This window comes from Venturia canescens, chromosome 2, assembly GCF_019457755.1.
Source record: "Venturia canescens isolate UGA chromosome 2, ASM1945775v1, whole genome shotgun sequence".
In the NCBI taxonomy this organism is placed as follows: Eukaryota; Metazoa; Arthropoda; class Insecta; order Hymenoptera; family Ichneumonidae; genus Venturia; species Venturia canescens.
In genome coordinates, this window is record NC_057422.1 from 1,886,939 (window position 1) to 1,909,237 (window position 22,299).

At 43.2% G+C, this 22,299-nt stretch overlaps 1 protein-coding gene across 7 annotated transcripts in view; it reads right to left on the reverse strand.

Annotated features, from left to right (window-relative positions):
* The window catches only part of LOC122405799 (disintegrin and metalloproteinase domain-containing protein 10-like), a 67,729-nt gene that overhangs the window by 21,170 nt on the left and 24,260 nt on the right, over window positions 1-22,299 (reverse strand). For all 7 annotated transcript variants that reach the window (XM_043410780.1, XM_043410779.1, XM_043410777.1 and 4 more), the window contains one exon: window positions 17,618-17,736. In XM_043410780.1, the coding sequence (XP_043266715.1) occupies window positions 17,618-17,736 (119 nt within the window). The remainder of the gene's footprint in view (window positions 1-17,617; window positions 17,737-22,299) is intronic.

The window sequence follows — 22,299 nt, forward strand, 5'->3', positions numbered from 1 at the left end:
GCAATTGCTGTATTTTCGACGCAGCAGAAAAGCAGGCTCGTCATTGTTATCCTGAGCGTTTTCGACGTGGCAAACCTCGATGTTGAACAAACAAATATTTCGTTGAATCAACGACTTTCCTTCCCCGCAGTAAAAATGCCTGATTTCACTAAATTTTTTCACCACAGTAGTTAACGTTTGGAATGATGCTAAAATATACATTCGCTCACTGTTAAATGGCGGAACAAGTGCCTCGAAAATCTTAGCACGGGTCGAATGAAGGCTGCAATGACTGCGATCATTTTTTCATGCCTCAAACGTCTTAATGGCCTTAAATTTTCCAGAGGTCTCGGACATTGCTCACGAGTACTTTTGGCAAACGAAGAGAGAGAGAGACCGGAGATAGTTTTGCGAGCTGCGCTACGAGAGAGCGCAAGCACACATGCGTAATTACTATTCTCTGCTTTAGCAAAAGGTATGGAATATCTGCTTCGTATGCCAGGTTCTCCCCGAGGTATGGGACACTGTCGCACAATTGTCGAGCAGAGAGGAAGAGATCGTAAATAGTTCGAGGGTAGAGTGAGAGTCCGGGAGAAGGCGAGGAATGGTCGGAGGAAGCGAAAGGAGCTGCTGGGATGGAGAACGAGAGCTAACTACTCTGCGGTCGTTGAGTTGCAAACGTTCCTGGACCAGATATGTGTGTACACTTATACGGATATGTACACGAATTTCCATACACGCGCGCAGGATGAAACTCGGCAATTAGACAAATACGAGCAGCGTAATCTGCAGTTTTCGTTACAAGTCAAATTCTTAAGTTTAAGGAAGGCTCCTGTGCTTTGGAAAGTCAAAAAATCAATTGTTTTTGGAAATGTTTTTATGTGAGAAATACTAATTTGTACGCGGTTTATGCGCCAAGTCTGATTGTCGAAGTTTCTCAGCTGCGCGTACAATGCGGAGATCGTAATTATTGTCCGCAACAAAAATTCCAATTTGTTTTTCCGTTTTCATATGAATGTATAAAAACGCGAAAAAATTGCGTAATTCTATATATTTGCAGCACGTTGAAGTGATATTCTTCTTCTTTAGAAACAGTTTTTTTTCAAACTCGCTAAAAATATAGAATTTCGCAATTTTTTCGGGTTTTCATAGGTTCATATGCGGAAGGAAAATATATGAAAATGAAAAATAACAACGTTTGGAGTTTTCATTGCAGACTTAGCGCATAAACCGTGTTGAATTAATATTTCTCCCATTAAAACAATGTTTTTGTACTCTTTAAATATTGAAACTATACACCGAAAAGTTCGCTTTGGTGAGTCATTTCCGTCTATCCAAAAACATTCTCGAAAACACTCGATTTTTATGACTTTTTTAAGCAGGAATCCCCCTTAAACATTCATTAAAAAAGCAGGTCAAATGACAATGAAATTCGAGTAACTTGATGACGCATTTTTCAAAGGCAAAACTAAGTACGAGCATATCTGTAAAAATGCTTTTGTAAATATGCGATGAAAGTACAGAACTTTCGCACAATAGAGACGTTTCCGTTTTGATTGTGCCTTACATATGGTTCTCCCGGTTAAAAGCTCCTTTCTGGTAGATACGGTGGAAAATTTCGCACGTACTCCGCGCTCTCTATATTCTCTCCCTTACGCTTTCCTCGACTTCCTCTCATCTCCTAGTGTATTCCTATTCAGCGAAGCGAGTGAATACTAATTGCGAAGAAACCGAGAAATGTGAAATCCATCCGGAATGATGATAAAACGTTCCACCGTTTAATACTCCGCGCGGAGCCGAGTGGTTGTCGTTTCTGATAATCGATTCATTATCTCGGTACTCGAGTCATCTCTGCCGGGATAATTGTTTCGAGCATTCACTTCAATAACAATCAAACTTTGTTGGGAATCTTCTTGAGTACATTTTACTCAGCGCTCCCTTTCCTCGTTGAAATTCAGTGAACAATCCGACGATGAATTCCCGCCCAGCAGAGACACTCTCGAAACGCGATATTCTTAGAAATATTTCGTCCAGATCAGAGCTCCCAAGTCAGTTTGCCTGCTTTGTCCCATTTGAGAAGGTTTTTGCGGCGAAGATTCTGTTGATTTACATGCTCCTTCAATTCCATCGACTACGCGTCTTCAAATATAATTAAAAGTCTTTAATAATTTCTTTTGATAAAGTCTTTATTATAAAACATTATAAAAGTTTAATTTTTTTGAAAAAAAATTGAAATTTTCCAATGATTACCGATTTTTATATTCATATTCATCATTGTTTTTCTACTTTTAAGGTTCTCGGTATATCCTAGAAAATGTCAAAGTCTCTTGTGAGAAAAAGGAAAAAAAATGATAATGGCAATCGTTCCAAAATTTTCGTTTTTTATCTAAATTCGCAAAAAAAAGAAATCGTTGAAGCTGGATTTGTATGACTTCGTGATATTTTTTTCTGAAAACTACACTCGAAGACAAAACTTTAAAAAAATAATAAATCAATTTTCGAAAGCGTTATGTCAATTTGAACGAAAATAACGCCATTTTTTTTAAAATTCACAACTACTTTGGGTCAGGGAAAAAAATTTGAAAGAATTCTGAAAAATTTCTTTGGCACAGTAGAAAAATATAAAAAACATTCGCCAAATTGAAAGAGGTCAAAAGTGGTCGATTCGGCCTGGAATGCGCCATATGAATTCATATCTACAAGTATCGCCTGTATGCATACGTTTTACCTTTGTAAACCTGCAAGCAGAGCGATGTATTGGACGAGTTGATTTGCAATCGAAATAATCATATTTGGTTATGGATGTGGTCGTCCATAGTTTGAGGGTTGTTGGAACTTTTGATGTTCTTTGGGCAAAAACGCAGTAGGTCAACTACGGGGGAAACTATTGATTGAATGAGGAGTTTACAAAATGTAGGAAAAACGGAATTGTGAAGAGAATTTGTTGCGTTCAGTAAAGCCCAGAGCACACCAAATAATTTGGAGTAATTTTTTAGGATAAATTTGAAAGAAACGAGTGTTGAGACTAAAATTAAAGTGGGCGACTGATAATTTTTCAGTGAAGATAAAATCGTATTAAAACGCCATCGTCGAGGGGATTTTTGGGCCGCACTTTCCAGAGCATCTCAAGTTTTCTTTCTGGGGATTTGGCTGTCGTCGCTGTCAGAGAGGGTTGAAAATTCGTGGTTTGAATGTATATTGACGAGTAAAGTACACGCAGCCTGTGTTTTTGGTGTTTGAAAGTTTGATGGGAGCTGGAAGTCTCCGGTGTTAGGAAGGCTCCGGGGGTCCGAGCGATGAAACATCAAGGTTTGCCGCTAAGCTTTCGTCCTTAAAGTTCGGGGGTTGCGCCGGCCGGCGACTTGTACGTTCTCAAAGCTTTGGCGTCGAAGGAGGAGAAGAGTAGAAAAGAGGTCCAGGGAGGTGGAGGAAAGGACAGCGATCGTTGACCCGGGTCACGTAATAGCCGCAACTAGCCGTGGTCAGACGCAAACTCCTCGTCTCGTGTCCTCCTCGTTTGTACGCTATCTCTCGTGGCTCGAAGAGCATCGGTGTCCTCGTAAGCTCCGTGGCTCACGAGGTGTGTCTCCGTGTCGTGCGGCCATCTCTGGAATGTTGGAAACCACGTTCCTCCGGCGTTTCTGTACGACACACGCTTTCCGACAATTCGGCACATAAAGCGGGCATGGTAGGACTTCCCACGCGTCACGAACGCTTTAGGGTTTGATGGTTGGCTCTGAGGCTCGACGTGTGACGGGCACTTAAGAGGCGAGGTGATAGTTTCTTCGGGCTGATTTCTCGTCACCGGAAAATCCCTCGAATTACCCTCGATTGTCGTACGTCTCGATCCTTGTCTCGTGAAAACCATTCGATCGATTTAAACTCATCGAATTCCCAACGAAACGTTTGACAGCTTCAGGTGAAAACTTATTTATCGATTTCTTCCATTCCCATTGTTCAGTGACGAATTAAATGAATATATTTGAATTCAAATTGTATGAAATTCGTGCTCAAAGTGACGTGAACGTTTTCGTTGAAAGGAGAACGTAGAGAGGCAGCCAGCCGCGCAAAATTCCATGGTATTTGCCCAAGAGAACTGTATTTTGGATAATATTAATTTTTCAAGAGAACCAACGACGCTTTAATATTGTACAGATATAGATCTTTCTTCTCTCCAAGTTTCCAACTCTTATATGCATGAAATCCTATATGTGTAGGTAAATAGTAGGTGGTAGATAAACTGAAGAAGCCGGTCCAAAGTTACGAGGCTTCCTGGCCCTGTGCAATGTGCCATATAATATCTGTATATCTCGCTTTTCTGCCCTCCCTTTTCTCCCTTCCAGGCTCTCCTCCTTTCTCTTTCGCCTCCGCTGAATATATCTATCCCGCTGTGCCGGGGCTCGTAACTCGTTACAAACTTCGAACATTGCGTAATTACCGGGAAGCACCTAACGCCGCAGGAATATTGGACGGAGATAAGGATAAGGTTGTCAACTTGGAAACCATACAAAAATTCATACTCACAACGCGTGTATCGGACGTGGCTGGATTGACAAAGAGCTTAATGAGGAAATTATTTCTCGCTATGTTTCATTACTTTCATAACTTTGTATCTGCGGCCGCTTGAAAGAGTCCCTACAACGATGAACCGCTAACTTTCGGGCGGTTCGGGCATTCAATTTCGGTCGGCATTCATCTTGATAATGTTTCACTGTTCGTAGTGATAAATCCACACGATTGTAACTCAGACTCAAGGGAAGCATGTCAACGAGACTGTAATTCTCGCAATGCCGAAAGATGCAAATGAGCGAGTTTCGAATCTCACGTAACGATGCAAGAGAAATGCTGATTTTTTGTCCGATTTTTCTGATCCGTTGGGCGTGAGATTTCAAAATATTTAATTTATTCACTTGAATTCTCCTCATCATTGATGGTTTACGCACTTCCGAACGCTCCCCTCATTTTCGATTTTTACAATTTCTGTCACAAAACTGCTATTGTTTTCCACGTTTCGACTCTTGTGTCTGTCGTCACACGTCTGTGTGATAAGACAAACCCCTTTTAACCTGCGATATCTAAAGTCGTGAAAAGTTTGAGGGTGCGCGTATAGAATATTTTGGCCACTGCTCCTGGATCGTAGTCGGGAAAGGCTCACGCATGAACGAGCCTAGACTTGAATTCGGAGCCGCTTACAACGCGTACTCCGTTTTCCATCTCTCCGTGTCTGTCTTTCAGCGTTATCCAGGGATCCAGGGGGTAGAATATCTGAGGAGGGCTCGAAACTACGGACATTCCGGTAACGCTCACTCTAAATTCAGGCGAATGCTTAGAGAGGTTTCTCAAAGATCGAGGCTTACGTGATTCGAGTGGGAAATCGTATCGGTTGATATCGAGGGTGAAACGTTGGATATCCCGTGCCCTTGGCCACTCAGTATTTATCGTTATATTGCCTCCTACGCCCTCTTTTATCTTATTTTCATTTTCTACCTTCTTATGTATGGAAGCTGATGTACCATATTAGTACATCATCCTGTCCCTGACATGAGAGAAAACTTTGTCTATATTTTCCTAACCATTGACGCCCACCAATATTTACTGCCTTTTCCTACGTGCCTTTTATCTATTAGCGCGGCTCTGCGAGGCGTTCCACGTCGTAAAACGCAGCCCTCGGCTTTATCAATTTCTCTTTTATTGCTAGTTCGATACAAATATCATTGGAAGTTTTCTTCTTCGTTTCGAGATTGCTTTAGTCTTTGAGACGCAGCAGAGCACCGCAAAACTTTCGAATATACACTGTGACGCCGAGTGTCATGGTCAATCGTTCCCATGAAATTCGTCGCCAAGAAAAAGCCTTCTCACACCGAAAAATACGAAAAGTTATAAACGTGTTTTCAAACGATGCCTTAATTGCCGTTAAATTTTTCGGATAAAATCCCCGAAAAAGTAACACGCGTACACGAATTAATATGCATGGGATTCGCGTCGGCGAACGGTAACCACAACGATCGTCGAACGCAGTCCCATCGCATTCACCGAACATTTTTTCATTCATACGCGGTTTGAACGGCTATCACTTGTTTTTCGGCATCGGAGCGAATCGAGGCTCAAAATCAATGAGAGCAAAAGAGAGGAGAAGTAATGTGCAGCAGCAACGTTCATCGGCTGATTTCATAATGGAACCGATCATTCGCGCTTTTATTGAATAGCCGCGCACGCGAGCCTCCAAATCTCAGCAAATTATTTTATTTTACATTGTTACTGCTATTAACGATGGTGTTTCCATTGCTATTATAACTTGCTCGAGAGTTCTATAGAATTCCAAGTGTGCTATCGTGCTCACGTATACTCGGTATCGAAACTTTGTAGAAACTACGTATGTAGACCTATCACAAGATATAGTTACGATCGACGTACACAGTGTGTTTCAACTACGAATCATTCTCCCTTGGAATCCCATGAATAATCTCATCGCTCGAAAACATTAGTCGAAACTGTCAGCAACGATATTTTTCAAGAGGAAAGAAAATCCTGATGATAAAATCACACAAATAAATGTTGTCAGAACCATCGTAATGTTTCGACCAGTCACGTGCTTTCCTATTGCTTGCAAACAAGGAACTAAAGACGATTTCAAAAACCAAATGTTCGAATAAAAGCAATCCTCCTTCATCCAGGATAAAAATTTGGATTTTTAAACGTAAAACGAAACGAGTTATTGAGTCGCTTTTTTAATGTTTTTGTGTCAACCGACCCCACGGTCGGGGCAAATTGACTATTGTACTATTTTAACCTCCGATAATCAACTACGTGTTAGTGAAATTAATAAAAACGGATAGTTATCAATATTATTCACTCGATGATTCGAACAATGAATACAAAATGTTGACATAAGTTAATGTAAAGATCATTTTTGTCCATAAGTATGAGAAAAAGGAATATCTGATCCTCATACTCCTCATCAAAATCAGAATTACAGTTTGTACACACGTAGAATATTATGTTTTTACTGGCACACCTCGAGTAGGCCCATTTAAAACGCTCATGTACGTCGACACATGTGTCAACCATGTTCTACCAGCAAATCATAGCGATAATTGAGAAAAAATACTGTGCACAATAGTTCTAAATATGAACTTTCGTGTAGAGGATTATTGTAATAATTGGAATAAAATCGAGGCTGCAAGTGATAGGTAAAATTCACGTAAATATTTGCTTTTGTACCTGGATTTATGAAAATTCTTCACTGTTTCTAATCAACGTGTCGCTTTATTGACCAATTTGCCCCGTTGGCCAACTAGACCCGGTCTCCCTTAAAGCTATCTCCAATTAATCCACAGAAATGGAAACGATTGTGTTGCACGAATTAAGCGATAATTTAATCCAGCCATCTTCGAGGTATGAAAATCCTCAATGAATTCGAAGTTAAAAAACGTTGTGAAAAAGTGTATAAATTGACTCTGTTTAGTAAAAAAGAAGTTCGAACTGGAGCTCGTCCGGCAAATATTATTTCATCAGAAAAAGAGCGATTAATAAGAGACGAAAAATCCTGCGTGGATAGTGTGCGGAAGCTTCGAAATAGCAGGATAAACCCCACGTGTATTTTGATGCTTGCACTCTCGTGATTTTCTACTTCGCTACGGATTTCCGATTTGTGGTGAAAAGCCGCGAACTATCGGAAACGCCTTAATGAACGAATGCATCCGAATATGTGCATACTTCCATGCATATCGATCGCTCCCAGTAAAGTAGGCGTAACTCGAAGTACAGAACAGACCAATTTAGAGAGCATCCACCCTTTTACGAGTTAAATGCTTTTACACACGTGCCTTGGTCGGTTGTAATGAAAGTATCAAACAGCAGCATCAAACACGATCGGTGCTTTGTACGCCGGCTATCGAAACGCACTATCCTTTGAAATTTTTCCTCGACCGCAAATCTCGGAGCAGGAACAAAATAATATTGTTGTTCAAAGTCTTTCTTCTCATCATCCTCGTTTCTGTTTGCTCTGCTCACTCCTCTGTTCATTTTTCACTTGTAATTTATTTTTCCAAATGTGGACCCCTATTTAACGGGAGAAAAATTGATTGCAAAAATAAATTTGCGCTCGATATGATATCGAAAAAAAGTTAACACGTTTTTCTCCCCGTCCCCTTGAAATGTATATTTTTATGGAATTTTTGTGCAAGCTGAATCTCCTCGCGCAATCGTTTCGCGGATGTGTTAGCCGGCCACGAAGTTCGGGGAGAAAAGCGCTATAAATAGCGAAACGATTACGATTGCGGAGGGGTGAGAAGATTAGTTCTTAACTTTTGATTATTTTTCTGTTTCGTTTTTTAATCACGAAACTCCAAGAATCTATTCTTTCACCGTTTCAATTGATTTTTCCTCAAGTTTTTGTACCTCCTATCCGCGGAAAGCAATGATAAACGAAGCAGAAAATTGCTATCCGAGGGTCGTGTACAGCGAAAGAAGATTTAATCTTGGGGCACGTACAGCGTGCACACTGCTCGACTTTTCGTGTTTTTTTCTTTATTGGCATCGGAATATACCCAGGCCGAGAGCTTTTATTGACTTTTCTCATGTTGCAGCGAGAGGAGAAAGATACGGCTCGTACGAAATTATCTACAAACATTTTCCAAATATCGTTATGATACGAGAAATAATATCGTTGCGTTAAATAAAATTTTGCTGCAAGTTTCTGTAACTTTAATACGATCCTCGGATTCGGAGTAACAAAAACTAAGCCACGATATCCACTTCGCGAAAAATGAAGTCACGGAGTAACCGCATTCGTACATTCCCGTTTTCTCTTCCGCTTCCGTACTTATTTGTGAAAATAAAAAAGATAAAACGAGATTCCCGATTGCTCACTCTCATCCCCCATCAATCCCGAGGTCACTGTCGCGTATCGAGGTCAGTGCTGACGTAATTCCAAAAAGAAAACTAGCATTAAAAAACAGTAACGACTCGTGCTGGACATATTTTCATCAATGTTCCGCGACGGAACTCACAAAATGATCATCGAAAACAATCGATTTCTCAAGAATTGGTGGAGAAAACTAAGTTAGTTTTTTCAAGTCTCCTCACACAAAGTGCGCGGTTGAATGAGACAAATTTATGGTTCCGATGTTTTGGGATTAAAATTACGTCAATTTGCGACCCAGCTTTTCCGCCTTATTCTCACAACAGAGCCTAAACCAATTGTTAATTAAGAAGAAAACGTGTCGAGAAAGCGTGTCGAAGACAGTGCACAGGGGAAGCGTCAAGAACGAAATGGACAGAGGGCGGGAAGGAGATGGATCGACGGTCGATTTCCGCTGACGAGCAGGTCGGGGACGTCGGTCTGACCATTCGCCGAGCCACTCCACTCGGCGGTGCACGTTATTAGTTGTTTCATGAGAGAAAATAATGGTTATTCGAAAGATGTGGTTGACGGAGGAGGTAATTACGGTGTGGAGAAAAAAGGAGGGTGAAAAGTAAATGAAAAGACAAAGCGAAGAGCGGGAAAAAGGTGGGACGCGAAGTGGACAAAAAGGAGCGCGTGTTTTGTGAAAGAAAATAAGAAAAGTATGTGACATCGGTTGAAACTAAAATAGAGGGAAGAAAGAAGAAGACAAAAGAGGAGGGAGCGAGGGAAATGAGCGGAGGAAATTGAGGAATGTGAGAAAAAAACGACTGAGCGGAAATGAAGGGAGAGCTTTCCTCTAATGAGGCAGTCCATCAAGATGACACACTCGCTCGCACCTTCGTATTTATGGAAAGGATCCTTTTGAATATGTATTCATGATTGTATACACGTCCGAAGCTTTTTATCGCTCTTCATATCCATCGCGTCTTCATCTTTTTTCATCCTCGCATTCACGATGAAAGTATGTAAGCTCTGGTCTGCTCTCGGCCGTTCCTCGAAGGCTGGCTCTGCCTCTTTTAGCTCGGATCCTGGCGAAGTCAAAAGAAAGGAGAAAAAGGTTCGAGGCCATCAGCATATATCGCGGAGTCCTTGGAACGTGGAACGCTTTGAGAGCGTCCAGGGATCAGCGGCGGGTGTCTCGAGAGTTCGTTAAAACTTAGCATCCCCCGCGTGGATCGATTTCGCTATCTCACTGCTGCTGCTTCAACTTTTCTTTAGCCACGATTCTCAGGTGTTTTCTTCCGCCCGATTTTTTTCCATTTCAAAGTTTCCGATATGCGAAATTACCTCAATGGCTCACACGAGGAACGGCTCCAGAGATTCCAGGACGATTAAAGTCCCTGAGTAAACTCGGATTTAATTAGCCATCGCGATGTAAAGAATCCTCTCGCTCTTTTTTCTTCGTGCGATTCTATTTCCTATCTTCATAAGAAGCTCTTTGATCGCGCCAATCTCCCATCCCTCCGAGTATTTTCCTTCTCGATTAAAGCGGAAAAGCTTTGTCTCTCGACGCGGATGCACTTCGCATGATCAGTTTTCTCGAACGAATGCGAGTCCCTGCTCCCAGCGGAATGTTATCATCAAAAGCGACCGGATTTTGTCCCCTCACGGGCGCTCCTCCTCCTCCTCCTTTTTCTCTCGTCGTTTCTCCCATTCGAGCGCCGGGACTTCTCTTCGTATTGTCAGAAAAAACTCGTCGCTGGCCGTTCCGATTAACTCGTTATTCCTGTCGACGGAACTTGTTTTTCGCGTGTCAGCTGTTTCAACACTTTGTTACTTTATTCTCTCTCGTCACTACGAAATAATCGACTTGCTCATTCGATAATTGCGTCAAAGGAGAGAAATCTCGGGCTGCTCATTTTATTTCAGTTCCGGATAATCGTTTCCTCTCGCCAATTAAAAACGGCGAAGAAACTCGATTAAGGGGTTTAAACTCGACAAATTTAATTGCACGCAGAAGTCACTCGAGTCCGTTCGATTTGATTTTTTAACTCGTACGTATAATCGCTGTTAACCCCTTTTTCTTTTGTCATCTGGATTCTGGTGGATCCTCCTGGGCAATCATGGAAGAAGAAAAAGACGTACGGAGTATTTGTGAAGGGGAGGCGGGACAGCCGAGAGGTCTCCAGCTCGAGTGGACTTTCGAAGCTCATATCCGTTCCCGTGCCTCTTGCCGCTTCTCCGACGTTGGATTCTCGCAGACTCGAGAGGACAAATAAATCTGCCAATCGCATGTTGTACAAATGCGATCCGCGCGGCACTTTGTTCCAATCTTTAATATCTCATCGATCAATAACTCTGTACACGAGAATTTTTTTGTGCATTATAAATCAGTCGAAATGGGGACGAAGAATCCGGAGGCTGCGTCCAATCGGAAGCAGTCGTTTTCGTCTACTCGGCTCCCACGATGTTTTGGTTAATTTTAAATACTCTCGCAGAGACGAAAGGAGAAGACCGTGATGTATTTAACGAGGAAAGTCAGCGAATTTATACGCAATGTCCGAGAAAGCTGAAAATCGGGGAAATACGTTTGAATTTTATTGTAAGTAGTAGGGGGGGAAAAAAGGAAATGCATGATTTTTCCATTGAAGTCGTGAAAGGAAGGTAAAAGATGCTCTATCGGATATATTATACTCGCGTTTTTGCACGAATGCCTCTGGCGCGGAGAAAGAGGCGGAAAGTGCTTGGGGAAAAGCCAATCCATATATAGGAATTCGGAGATATCCGAGGTCTCCAGACGCGAGAAGAACATGCCGAAGACGCTTTCCTTGCCTGGGCTGCTCCGCTTTCTTCCCTCGGTCCTCATCCCTCTGCGGAGCCCGCGAAGCGAAAGACGAGAGCCAGGAGGAAGATTCCATTTTCGAGATATGCAGATCAACCGACGACCCCTGGGGGGCCGGGGATGGGATGAGAAAAGGCCTTGCCTCCTTCCCGTTTCAATGCTTTCGGTACGGAGCGCGCCCGGAGGGAGCTTTGTGCGGGTTTTCTTCCCTTTTTTCCGCGACAGTCCCCATAGATACGGGGCATTCGATTTCGAATTGATTTCGCTACGACTCGAGTCTGGAATCTCGATGGATTTACTCGTGGGATGTTCGTCAATAATAAAAACAAGCCGGATAGACCAGTTTTCTGTAATCAACTTGATCGTCGCGGGCCGGCTGTGCTCGGATGTGCGAACTCGATCCCAAACACGCATCGAAACTCGAATGTATATTCTCGGGATCTTTTCAACTAAAATTCAACGCGTTACGCGATTCGTCCGCATCTTTTGTTCGACCCTCAAAGGAAAAGGATTGTTGAATGAATGTTTGAAAATAAAGCTGCGCGCATCATCCGTTTCGGCGTTTTATCCCGTTCTCCCGGGCTTCCAATAATTTCCACAGCACCGCTCGTGAAATTGCTCCCACACAGGTTCGCCTCGAGTTATTAATTTATAAAGTTCTGTATCGCGAATTCGCGCACACTCGTTTAACCCATCATGCAACCCCTTCAATCCCTTCCCCGGAGCCCCGGTTCCCTCAATCCTTTCACAAGGCTCTTGAATTATACGAGAGCGCGTAGATCCACCGATTTCACATCAATTGTGTAGCAGGATGAAGCGCACGGAGTGGATTTTCGGAAGAGGAATAGAAAGTGGGAAGGAAAATAGTAAATTGGCATTTATTTTTTTTTTTTCGTATAACTTTGTTCGCTCGTTCGTTCGTTCATTCGTGTTCGAGACCCATCCCCTTTGCTCGACGTAATTTGCCAGAATGCATGAACCTCGTTCCTGATATTTGATCCAGTTTTTCTCCTCCATTGTGATCCTCTCGTTTATTCTCTTTTTAATTTCTTGCACACTCGATTTCGTTTGTACCATATGAATTTGCATTCACATCGGACAATTTGGCTGCTGGAAAGTTGCTAATCTCGTCTGATTCCTCTCGTTCCCTACTGCGCTCCCACCAGTTTCGTTTCTCATTCCGAAGGTTTACTCTCGTCTACTCTTAATAACGATTTTCCCAGTCCCCCTTTTTCTCGCACTACACGGATGAGCACGGAGAAGCTTTGTAAACAAGCGGTGCCAAAAAGCTCAAGTCGAAAAGCTCTTTTCATTCGAGAGCAGCAGCGAGAGTGGAAGGAGATAAAAATGAATTTATCGTTGGCTCAAAAGCTCTCGGCTTGACACAAACAATATTTATCTCATTTATGCAACGTGCTATTCGTCCATTTTTCATTCTCGTGTTATCAAGCTTTCAATTAATTTTACCACTCTGAAACAACGACTCTAATTGCGGGCAAGCAAAAGAAATCAGTTGAGAACAATACTTTTCCCAGTCAACCGTTTAATCGGAAGAAATGAAATTTTAAAAAAATTTCAAACCCTACGATTCCTCGTACAAAGTAATCTAGAAATGTGTCGAGAATTTTTCCTCCAATCTTCTCAACACCAAAAATTACGACTTCGACATCAATTTATTTTTTCCCCCCACCAAAAGGCGAACGAAGAATTCTTTCTCCACTCATTTTCAGCATGTAACGCAATAAAATGGAGCTGCATTCCTCATTCACATTATTATGTCTGTGAAATTGTGTGCTCCAACCGATAGAGACAGCAAAGAAGGAGTAAGAGAGAGCGAGAGAGTCAGAGACAGAGCAAGTGAGTATAAGAAGCACGCAGAGCTGGCTTATCGCCAACTCATCTAGACATTCATAACCGTGAGCTCAAAACCCGTGAGTAAAGAGAAAAAGAGAGGGTCTGTGCATCGCGGAACATTGACTCGATAAGACACGGACGACAGAGGATGTAAGTACCTGCCTGGTTACCTAGTTCGGAACGTTACAAAGCCAGGCTACACTTGTTCCCGAAGCTTATATTGTAGTATTGGCTAAACATGCGATATATTTATTTTGAAGCTGTTCCCATGGCTTTGCGGCTGAACGAATTAATACCGTTCAACTGGTTCTTACTTCCCGAATGTATTTCCCAGGATCACGAGTTTCTGTCGTTCGCACTTCGGGCTCGTCGAGTTTTTCTTCATCAATCTCAATTTGAGTATCGACGAGGATCCTGTTTTCGTGAAAATGAATAATTTTGAGGGAGTGTCCTCGCAGAACGAGCGAGTCAAAAGAGGCGCGAGTCCTATTCGTTGTTTTGAGTTATTCCGAGGCGAATGGCGGGGTTGCCAATCCTAAATAAACTCGCCGAAAATAACCTGGTAAAATAACTAACGAAGAGAATAACCGTGATGGATACAATCGATGTACAAAATAGCTCTGATATCCCACAACAAATAATCAATCAAACAAAGACAAATACGAAGGAAAAAAATTGCAGGGTGGGCGTTCCCGAGACATCTCGAGATGTCAAACATGTTAAAAACGATAAACAATAAATTTATAATCAAGCATTTCGAGTCTAGCAATGAAAATCCTGCATAGGGTTTCATATTTATCCGCAATCCATATTACAAATGAATATTTCAATTATTTTTCATATTCCAGTAATTACAAACATAAAATTCATTTTAAATGACGATTATTATCCTCGTGGCTATTTCCGCGAGGTTATTTAGGCCGGACACCGAATGGCAAAGAGCTTAAACGTCGACTCGAAGCGGAGTAACTTTTTTCGTTGTAAATGTAACAGAAGAAAAACGAGAATAAGAAGTTGAAAGCATTTTGTTAAATTGAGAGAAATCGAAGTGATTAAAATTAGTGAGATCCCTTTCACCCTGAAACGATATCGTTCGTTGAAAGGCTTTCATCGAATCAGCTGACTCTCTCGTTCGGAATATTTTTCAGTGGGAAAGCGACGGGTTGGAAATAATCGAAGGGAGGAAAAGTCGGAGTTGCAGACTGCATACCGGCTCATTATTCATCGCTCGCATATAAACGGGGTTCCGGACGTCGGGCTTACGATTGTTCAGCTCGGCCACCTTAGAAAATTCCCGTGAGGCGTAAGCTCGTTCAATGGGGTATAAAGAGGTTTTCGCAACGGATCCGCTCGCTCGCACGGCGTCTAATTCCGCGCGGCGGTTCTTCGAGCTTGCAGCCTTTGTTCTCCCCGGCTCATCAGCCGAGAGCCTCCTATCGATATATCAACAGCCATTCATTCGGTTTCCCTTCTTTTGACGCGAAATTCTAATTGTCGTAGAAGCGAATTTTCAACGACTTTTTAAACCATTAATTAAATGAAAAAATACTCCTTCGTTTTTTAAATTTGCAAGAAAATAAACGGATCCCGGAGTTTGGTACTAAAAAAACAGTCCGGGAAGGCGGCTGGAGGGTCCTCGGCTCGAATTTTCGCCACGTTTTCATTTCGGAAACGTTGCTTGAAAGTGCGCGAGTTCGACGTAACTTCGTACCGCACCGTTGAATGAGAGCGCACGAATAAAAAGCCCCATAAAGGAGTCCTCGAGTCGACTGCGCCCGGACGTTTTCATGCTTTAAAAAATACGCTTGAAATCTACAGCGAGTTGGACGCGTTACTTCATTACAGCTCGAACGAATGCGCTCGAAGAAAAAAAAGTAGCACGAACAACCCGCGGGATCAATGCCGAAGAGCTCTTTTCACGGACACAAGTTGATGCGATTCCGGAAGGCTATCTCGGAACTCGTGTTTCCGGAGTTACAAAAAGAACGAATGGGCCTGCTCCAGCGGCAAAAGTTAGATATAATAGTGCCACTCGACGCTTGCCAGAGGAACTGTCAGGCCTATCGGAGCAAAGAGTTGAGAAAAATGGTCTCGCGAGCCCGAACTTCGACGCGTTTTTCAGCCCACGATTTATCATTCGTTTTGGCAAACTCGCTCGAATATTTCTACACGTGCTGCTGGTTTGTTCGCTCCTGTCATCGCATCCGACGCATTGAAAGTGACGGGAGCACTCGATATTACGCGGGTGTACGGTGTAAATAAATATGCAGCTCTTTCAGCCTGCGCGCCTGTCAACGATTTATCTTCGAATCGCGTTCTTTTTTTCGCTTGTTCAATTTTACATTCTTCGCCGTGGCGAATACGGCGTCAACGGACGTTCGGGGTCTGATGCACGTCGACACGTTTCCGCGTCGATTCTAATCGAGGTGAACACATTTAAAATTAGGGTCGTCGATTAAGGAGTTTATACGTGCGTATATCTAGAAATTCGACGCAATGCGATTCGGAATAATGGGACTGAAAATGTTTGCAACAACAGCGGAAGAATCTGAGCGGTTTAATGGACGAATAAAGCGGCAGCGGACACCGGTCAGGTGCATAAATGAGCTGGGAACGTTATTTTCATTGGTCGTAACACGAGACTCGCGACCGCTGAAAATCTTGCAACTTTTTATGGCCTTTTTCTAACAAACTGTTCTTTCGGTACTCGAAATCAAGTCGAATGCTCGTTCCTGGAGGTTTCGCCGGTAATTCGTAAAGGAATAATCCTACGGAGGGATCCTCTGATCAGCCCGAAATAATCGTGCTCTAATAAATTTATTAGGTCGTGCGAAAGAACGGCAATACGGAGGAAAAAAGGAAATTAATGGGAGAAGAAAGCAGAGAGGCGATGTAGAAAAGGGACGCTTCGTCGCCGTTGATTTCTCTCGACTTTTTCATTCCCCAGGCAGTTGGAGATCCCCTCTGGGATTTCGGGTCACTCGAGCAACCACCCCACTGTCCGAATAAATCCTTTTCCACTCGATGCCCAACGATATATACCGGGTGCACATCGAGTCGGGATTAAACTATGGCCCGAGTCATTTACAACCGGAAGAACCGCGCGTGTGCTCATTCGATTTTTCATGCCTCCGGAACGGTTTGTTTTCATTTTCGTTCCATTTTCGCTGCAGAAATCGTTCGAGCGTTCATCTCGAAGAATTATTCAAAAGTAATCTCAACGCGGTGAACAAAATATTTGAAAAAGCATTTTTGGGGTTTCCTTTTCGTCGCCGAAACTCATTTTCGAGTGTGAAACCCACCGGAAAAAAACACGGTAAAGCATTTCTGATGATCGGACAGCTTGAGGAAAAAACACAATTTTTTCCACGTAGACGCTTCGCTTGCGGTACTGAAATCGATTTGAGATTAAAAGTCCTCGTAAAACGACCGTGAGACTTTTGCATCACACTGAGAATGAGGACGACTCTTCCTGTTGCAAAGTCAAAAGATCTTAATTTCAAGCGACTAATGCAGGAAGCCAACAGTTCGCCATTTTTTCTAAATGCCTCTCGTTACTCATTGGGCCACAGCATTGCTTGATTTCCCACGCGACGTGTACCGACACCGCCCGCTGCGAAGCCACAGGGTCACCCCACGCCGGGGAATATCGTGTAAAGTAACACAAAAAAGTTTAATATGTGTCAGAAAGGAAAGAAAATAGCTCGAATTCGTAGGCGAAGGAGCCCACTTTGCAAAATAATATTTCTATTTTTACGAGGTGTTAATTAGAAAATCAAACTCCGCCTCGCACACTCGCTTCATAAATATACCACGTCGCCTTAACGGACGTGCGAAACTTCTTGATTTCCCAGATGAGCGATATCTCCGCGTCGAAATGAAACGCGAGACGCTGTAGTTAGTCTCGTGTTCAAGCAATCGCGAATAATTTAAAAAACTGTAATCTTGCCTTTTTATTTGACTGCTTAGGATATTTAAAGAGCCCCCTTTTTACGCCGGAACTGAACAGTTCCCACGTGTCCTATTTGCGTTTCCGCAGGGACATAGGAGCAAATAAAAATGCAGGAAAATGAGAAATCTCTTTTCGAACTCACCATCGATCGTGCCGACGTAGGAATGTGACATGTCGAATGGAATTGGACCCTCGGTTCCCTCAAAAGTGGCATCTTTCGCGAATAGATTATTATCGCGAACGAGACGCATCGTCCAGTGCCTGAAAGCAAAGAAAAAACTATGGAAATGTGTGTCAACGTGTCATTTGATCTTCGATTCTTCCTCTTTGCACACGAGCTTTTTCTCCATTGCACATAGCAAAAATGTATTCGAGGAGAACTTCAAAAAACTTGCTCAAATGAACGTGCTGGGCTCTTGAAAAAAACGTTGGAAAAACTCCGGCACAGACAGAATATTAACCGTGAGATAAAACTCAAATTTTACGATCAAAGCATTTCGTGGGATATCGTGAAAGTCAAACGTTCCACTGAATTCCATCACCTCGTGCCATGACGTGCCAAAACGGAGCCAACGTCGTCGCCATGTTTTAAAAGCGCCTCTGAACTTGACCCTAATTCTTTCCTCGACGGCTTTCCGGAGCAATAGAAAAATCGAGATTTTGCTATAATTGAAATTTCTACAGTCACTAGTCCGAAGGCCACGAGAAGCCGTATCGAGTTACTGGCTCCGAGTATCGAGAATGGCTTCATCCGCCACGCGTATGTTTTGCACAACCGCTATATGTTTTCACGTTCACGTATACAAAGCTGTACACACCGAGTGCGTGTCATTTAATGAAGAATTGGACTTTTTCGAGCCAACGGTACCCAAATAGGACCTTCGTGCGTGTCAAATTTGTGTGGAGGAAAGTTTATGCGTTAACTTGTTACTGAATATATCTCTTAATAAAAAAACCTTCGATTTTAGGAGTCTAACCTAAGTAGAATTTGCGACTAAAATCGATTTTTTTTATTGCATTTTTCGAAAAATACATACTTAAAAGTATCATACTAAAATCTTATAAAGATGTGGGCAGTCTAAGTGCACTTTTGAGCGACGTTTAAACGCGTTTTTCTCAAAATTACGTTTTTCGACGGCTCGTTGATAAAATCTCCGAAACTACTCAATCGAACCTTACCAAAATTTTACCACGTGTTCTTTATGACTATAGTTGCAGCGCGTATCATACGAATTTTGAAATTTTGAGCGGAACTATTTTTTTTTCTGCAAAAAACGATGAAATAAAACGTGCTTTATCACAGTTTTTGGAAAAATGGTCGCCATTTTGGCATTATTGAAAAAATAAAAAATCTATGTTATGCGCTATGGCCATTTACCTATTGAGTCTAAAACCATTTTTATTTTTTTTCTCCGATCATCCATTCCAGAGATTTTGAAAGAGAAATGAAGAAAAAACTGGGTGACAAGATGCCAGAAATGAAATAGTTACAAGATTTTTATCGCACTTGTACTTTTTGTCAAGCACTGCCAGCCCTTCACAGAATCGGGTTGAACTTTTGGTCGTCATCAGAGGCTCCCTTCGGTTGACTCGTGCACATTTATACACGAATGCGAATGCTAGGATAGTCGTATTACGGATACAAAATTTAATGGTCCGCCGAGCGTCGAATCTTTTGTGTCAGCAAGTACACGAGAATAATATGCTCTCTGACGTAGCTCGAGGATGAAGCTGCGACGAGGTTCCATTTCGAGTGGCCTGTGAAATTGGGGAGAGTCTCATTCTACGTAGATATCTGACATTTTCAGTTTGAGTGTCCTCTTGCCAATCTATTTACATGGGGTGGTTCATTTCACCATTGAATAAGACAACGCCAGTATTATACTTTCGAAAATAGCAAATATCCTGTTTTCAGACTCCAGGGGAAGATGAGGCTTCCAAGTTCGCAAGATAAAGTAAACGAATAATTGTTTCCCAAGAGGTATCGCAGAGGGACCCAACCGAGTTATTATCTTTCGCATTTTCCCCTTGACGATCTCGGTGCGAACGATGTCACAACGTGTAATGATTTTTCGACTGCAGTAAACCCAGTTTCGTAATCCCTGTACACAGGAGCTCAGAGAGAAAAAGAGGGAAAGAGAGAGGATAAAGGGGGGGGGGGGGGGGGGGAATGAAAATCCGACCCAGCGTTGGTCGGTGGTGCCCTCTGTACTTTATTACCTTATCAGTTATTCTGATTACTTTACGAGGCTCTCCGGACTACTTGAGGCACGAGGAGCTGAAAGCGAAGGGAATAATGCGTAAGGTATATATACTTATCCATCCACCTTTTAATATTCTCTTTTCTCGCTTCTCATCCAGATGACGCAGACAAGAGAGATCCGCATCATAGGATCGTGGCGATATTACATATACGTGCGGATTACCGAGCCAATATTCTTCGAACAGGGTGTCCTGCGAGCGATGTTAAATAATGCGATTCCATAAGCACCAGGAAGTGTTGAAAGTCTAAAACTTCTTTTTAATCAGAATCTCCGAGACATTTTTCCTTTGATATTAATCGATCATTCGAGTGTCGTTCTCGTCTCAGCTTCCATAAAGTACGAAATGCAACTTCTGTAAAACTGAGGCTATCAGCGTTCCAAACCGGTTGCTGTGGCAAGTTTATTGGCGCGGAACAGTTCGATATTCCGGTAGAAAATCCAAGTTCTAACCAGAATATAGAACAACGAAACGTTTTACGGAGAATCTGATCAAGGTCTGCGCTCGGCTCGAAATCCAGATGCAAAGGTGAGTTTGCGACGCGCACGATCGAAGGACGCGACACCCCGTATAGAAAAGGTAGATACTCCGAAAAAAAGAGAGATGGAGATATTTGCCGGCAAGTTTTATCGAGGTTGGACCTTGGAGCCGCAATTCCGGGGTGATTCCGGCGCTCGCTTCTCCCCCTCAACGTTTATTTCTTTTTCGTTTATTCTTTCTCCCTCGCTCGTTCGTAGCCAAGGTAGAGGAAGGAGATTAACGACGCGTCCAGCAGTCGGTGCACGGTGCGAGAAACGGAACGAGCTAGAAAACGAGATCGCGAGTGCTGCGATTCGAGCGTTTTAGCTAGCTTCCCTCCGCCCCGCCGAACTCTTGCTTTCTTTCTTTCTCCGGCTCTTCCACATTCGCAATACCTGCTGTTCCACGCCTGACGCACACACACGTGCGCCGTACACGTATTGTTATGTGCGGCCCCAGAAGAAATGAATCGGTCTTGAGGGCGCGAAAGGGGCGAGTCCGCGGGAAGAAACTATAAAAAAAGAGAGGGGCGCACACAGATATATGGGGATTTGGTGCGAGAACAATTCGGAGTTGGTTCTCGTTCTCGTTGCAAACTACCACCACCCTCTGCCCCCGTCCTCATTCTCCGCGCTTTCACATCGCTGTTTTAACTCCTTGGAAATACTAAGAGCCAAGAATAAAACGTACAGGTAGAGCTGCTGGCCGATCTTGATGCGAAAAAGAGAGCACCGCGCTCCGGATCAAAATGAGAGTAAGAAGAAGAAAAGAGCGGAAAAAATTAGGAAAGGTATGAAAGGAAGAGAAAGAATGGGAAGGAGAGGCACCCTCAGAGGCGTATTCCCCGCATAGCTGTTCTTCTCGTTGAACCAAGAGAATGAGAGGAGCCCAGAAAGTGCCCTCAACTTTTATTACACCCACGTTGCCCTGATATATACACTCTTTATACACCTATACGTATATATAAGTGGTTTTTACCTTCGCCCGTGATTTACATAAAGGAGACTAACGACGAGAGTAGAAAAGATCTCGCTCCCTCTGCGTCGCGGTCCCCGTTCTTCCCTCTTCTCTCTCCTTTTTCCTTAGCTCGACACGTCTTTAGGCCTGCTCTTGGGGCTTCGTCGAACATTCGCGAAGACGGAAAGACGGAGAGGAAGGACTATTTCCAGGCCCTAATAGCTCTTTTTTTCGTTAAAAGTGGATGCTCCCCGTGCATGCTCTCGGGCCACTTTTCCGAGTCCCTGCACTTTTGCCCATTAATTTTGCACCCGGGGAAACATCCATTTGTCGGCTGCGGAGATCCTCTTTCGAGGATTCCGAATATTCGCAACTTTATCCACCGACAGTGATGGTTCGTGTGTCTCTCTGCCGACACTTGAGCAGCTTTCGGGCAAACCGGTACTTGAACGGTGAAAAACTCGCTGGCGTATCGATAGCCGAGGGTGCTCCGGTCTTTCTGGTTCTCCACCGGTCTGGAGTCGCACAAATCCCGTCGAAATGTGGGCCAATATATTGACTGAGGCTTTTCGCGGTTCTCGGGAGCCCTCGTGCAAATGTGCGCGACGACAGTTACGCAGCGGAAGTCAACGAGGCTGATTCGACGAAGCTTCTTTCATAAATTCATTTTTATAGTTCACAAAACGCTAGCTGAATGTGACAGGATCAAAACGGCGAATCGCGTACTCGAAGAGCCCGCGAACATAAAGTTCACAAATCCCTAACAGATCGCCGTATTTAGGAAAGTTACTCGAAGCACGTGTACGAGGCTCGAGAGCAGGAGAAAAATTCGATAGTTTTGCTCTCGTGTCTCCTCCGCAAAAAATGTGACGTCAAGTGTCCCGTAAGTCAGAGATTCGTGTGAGAGTTTGCTCGAAATGGTGACGACAGAGAGATTCAGCGAGGACTAATCCCCGGTGTTCCGTCGTTTTCGACTTTGCCATTCCATCGGGTTTTCACTCTCTCACCCTCTCGAAGCACTCTCGGGATAGGAGAGAGCGCGACCAAGAGTGGTTCACCGCAATCTCGTTCAGACTCGCTAAAGTG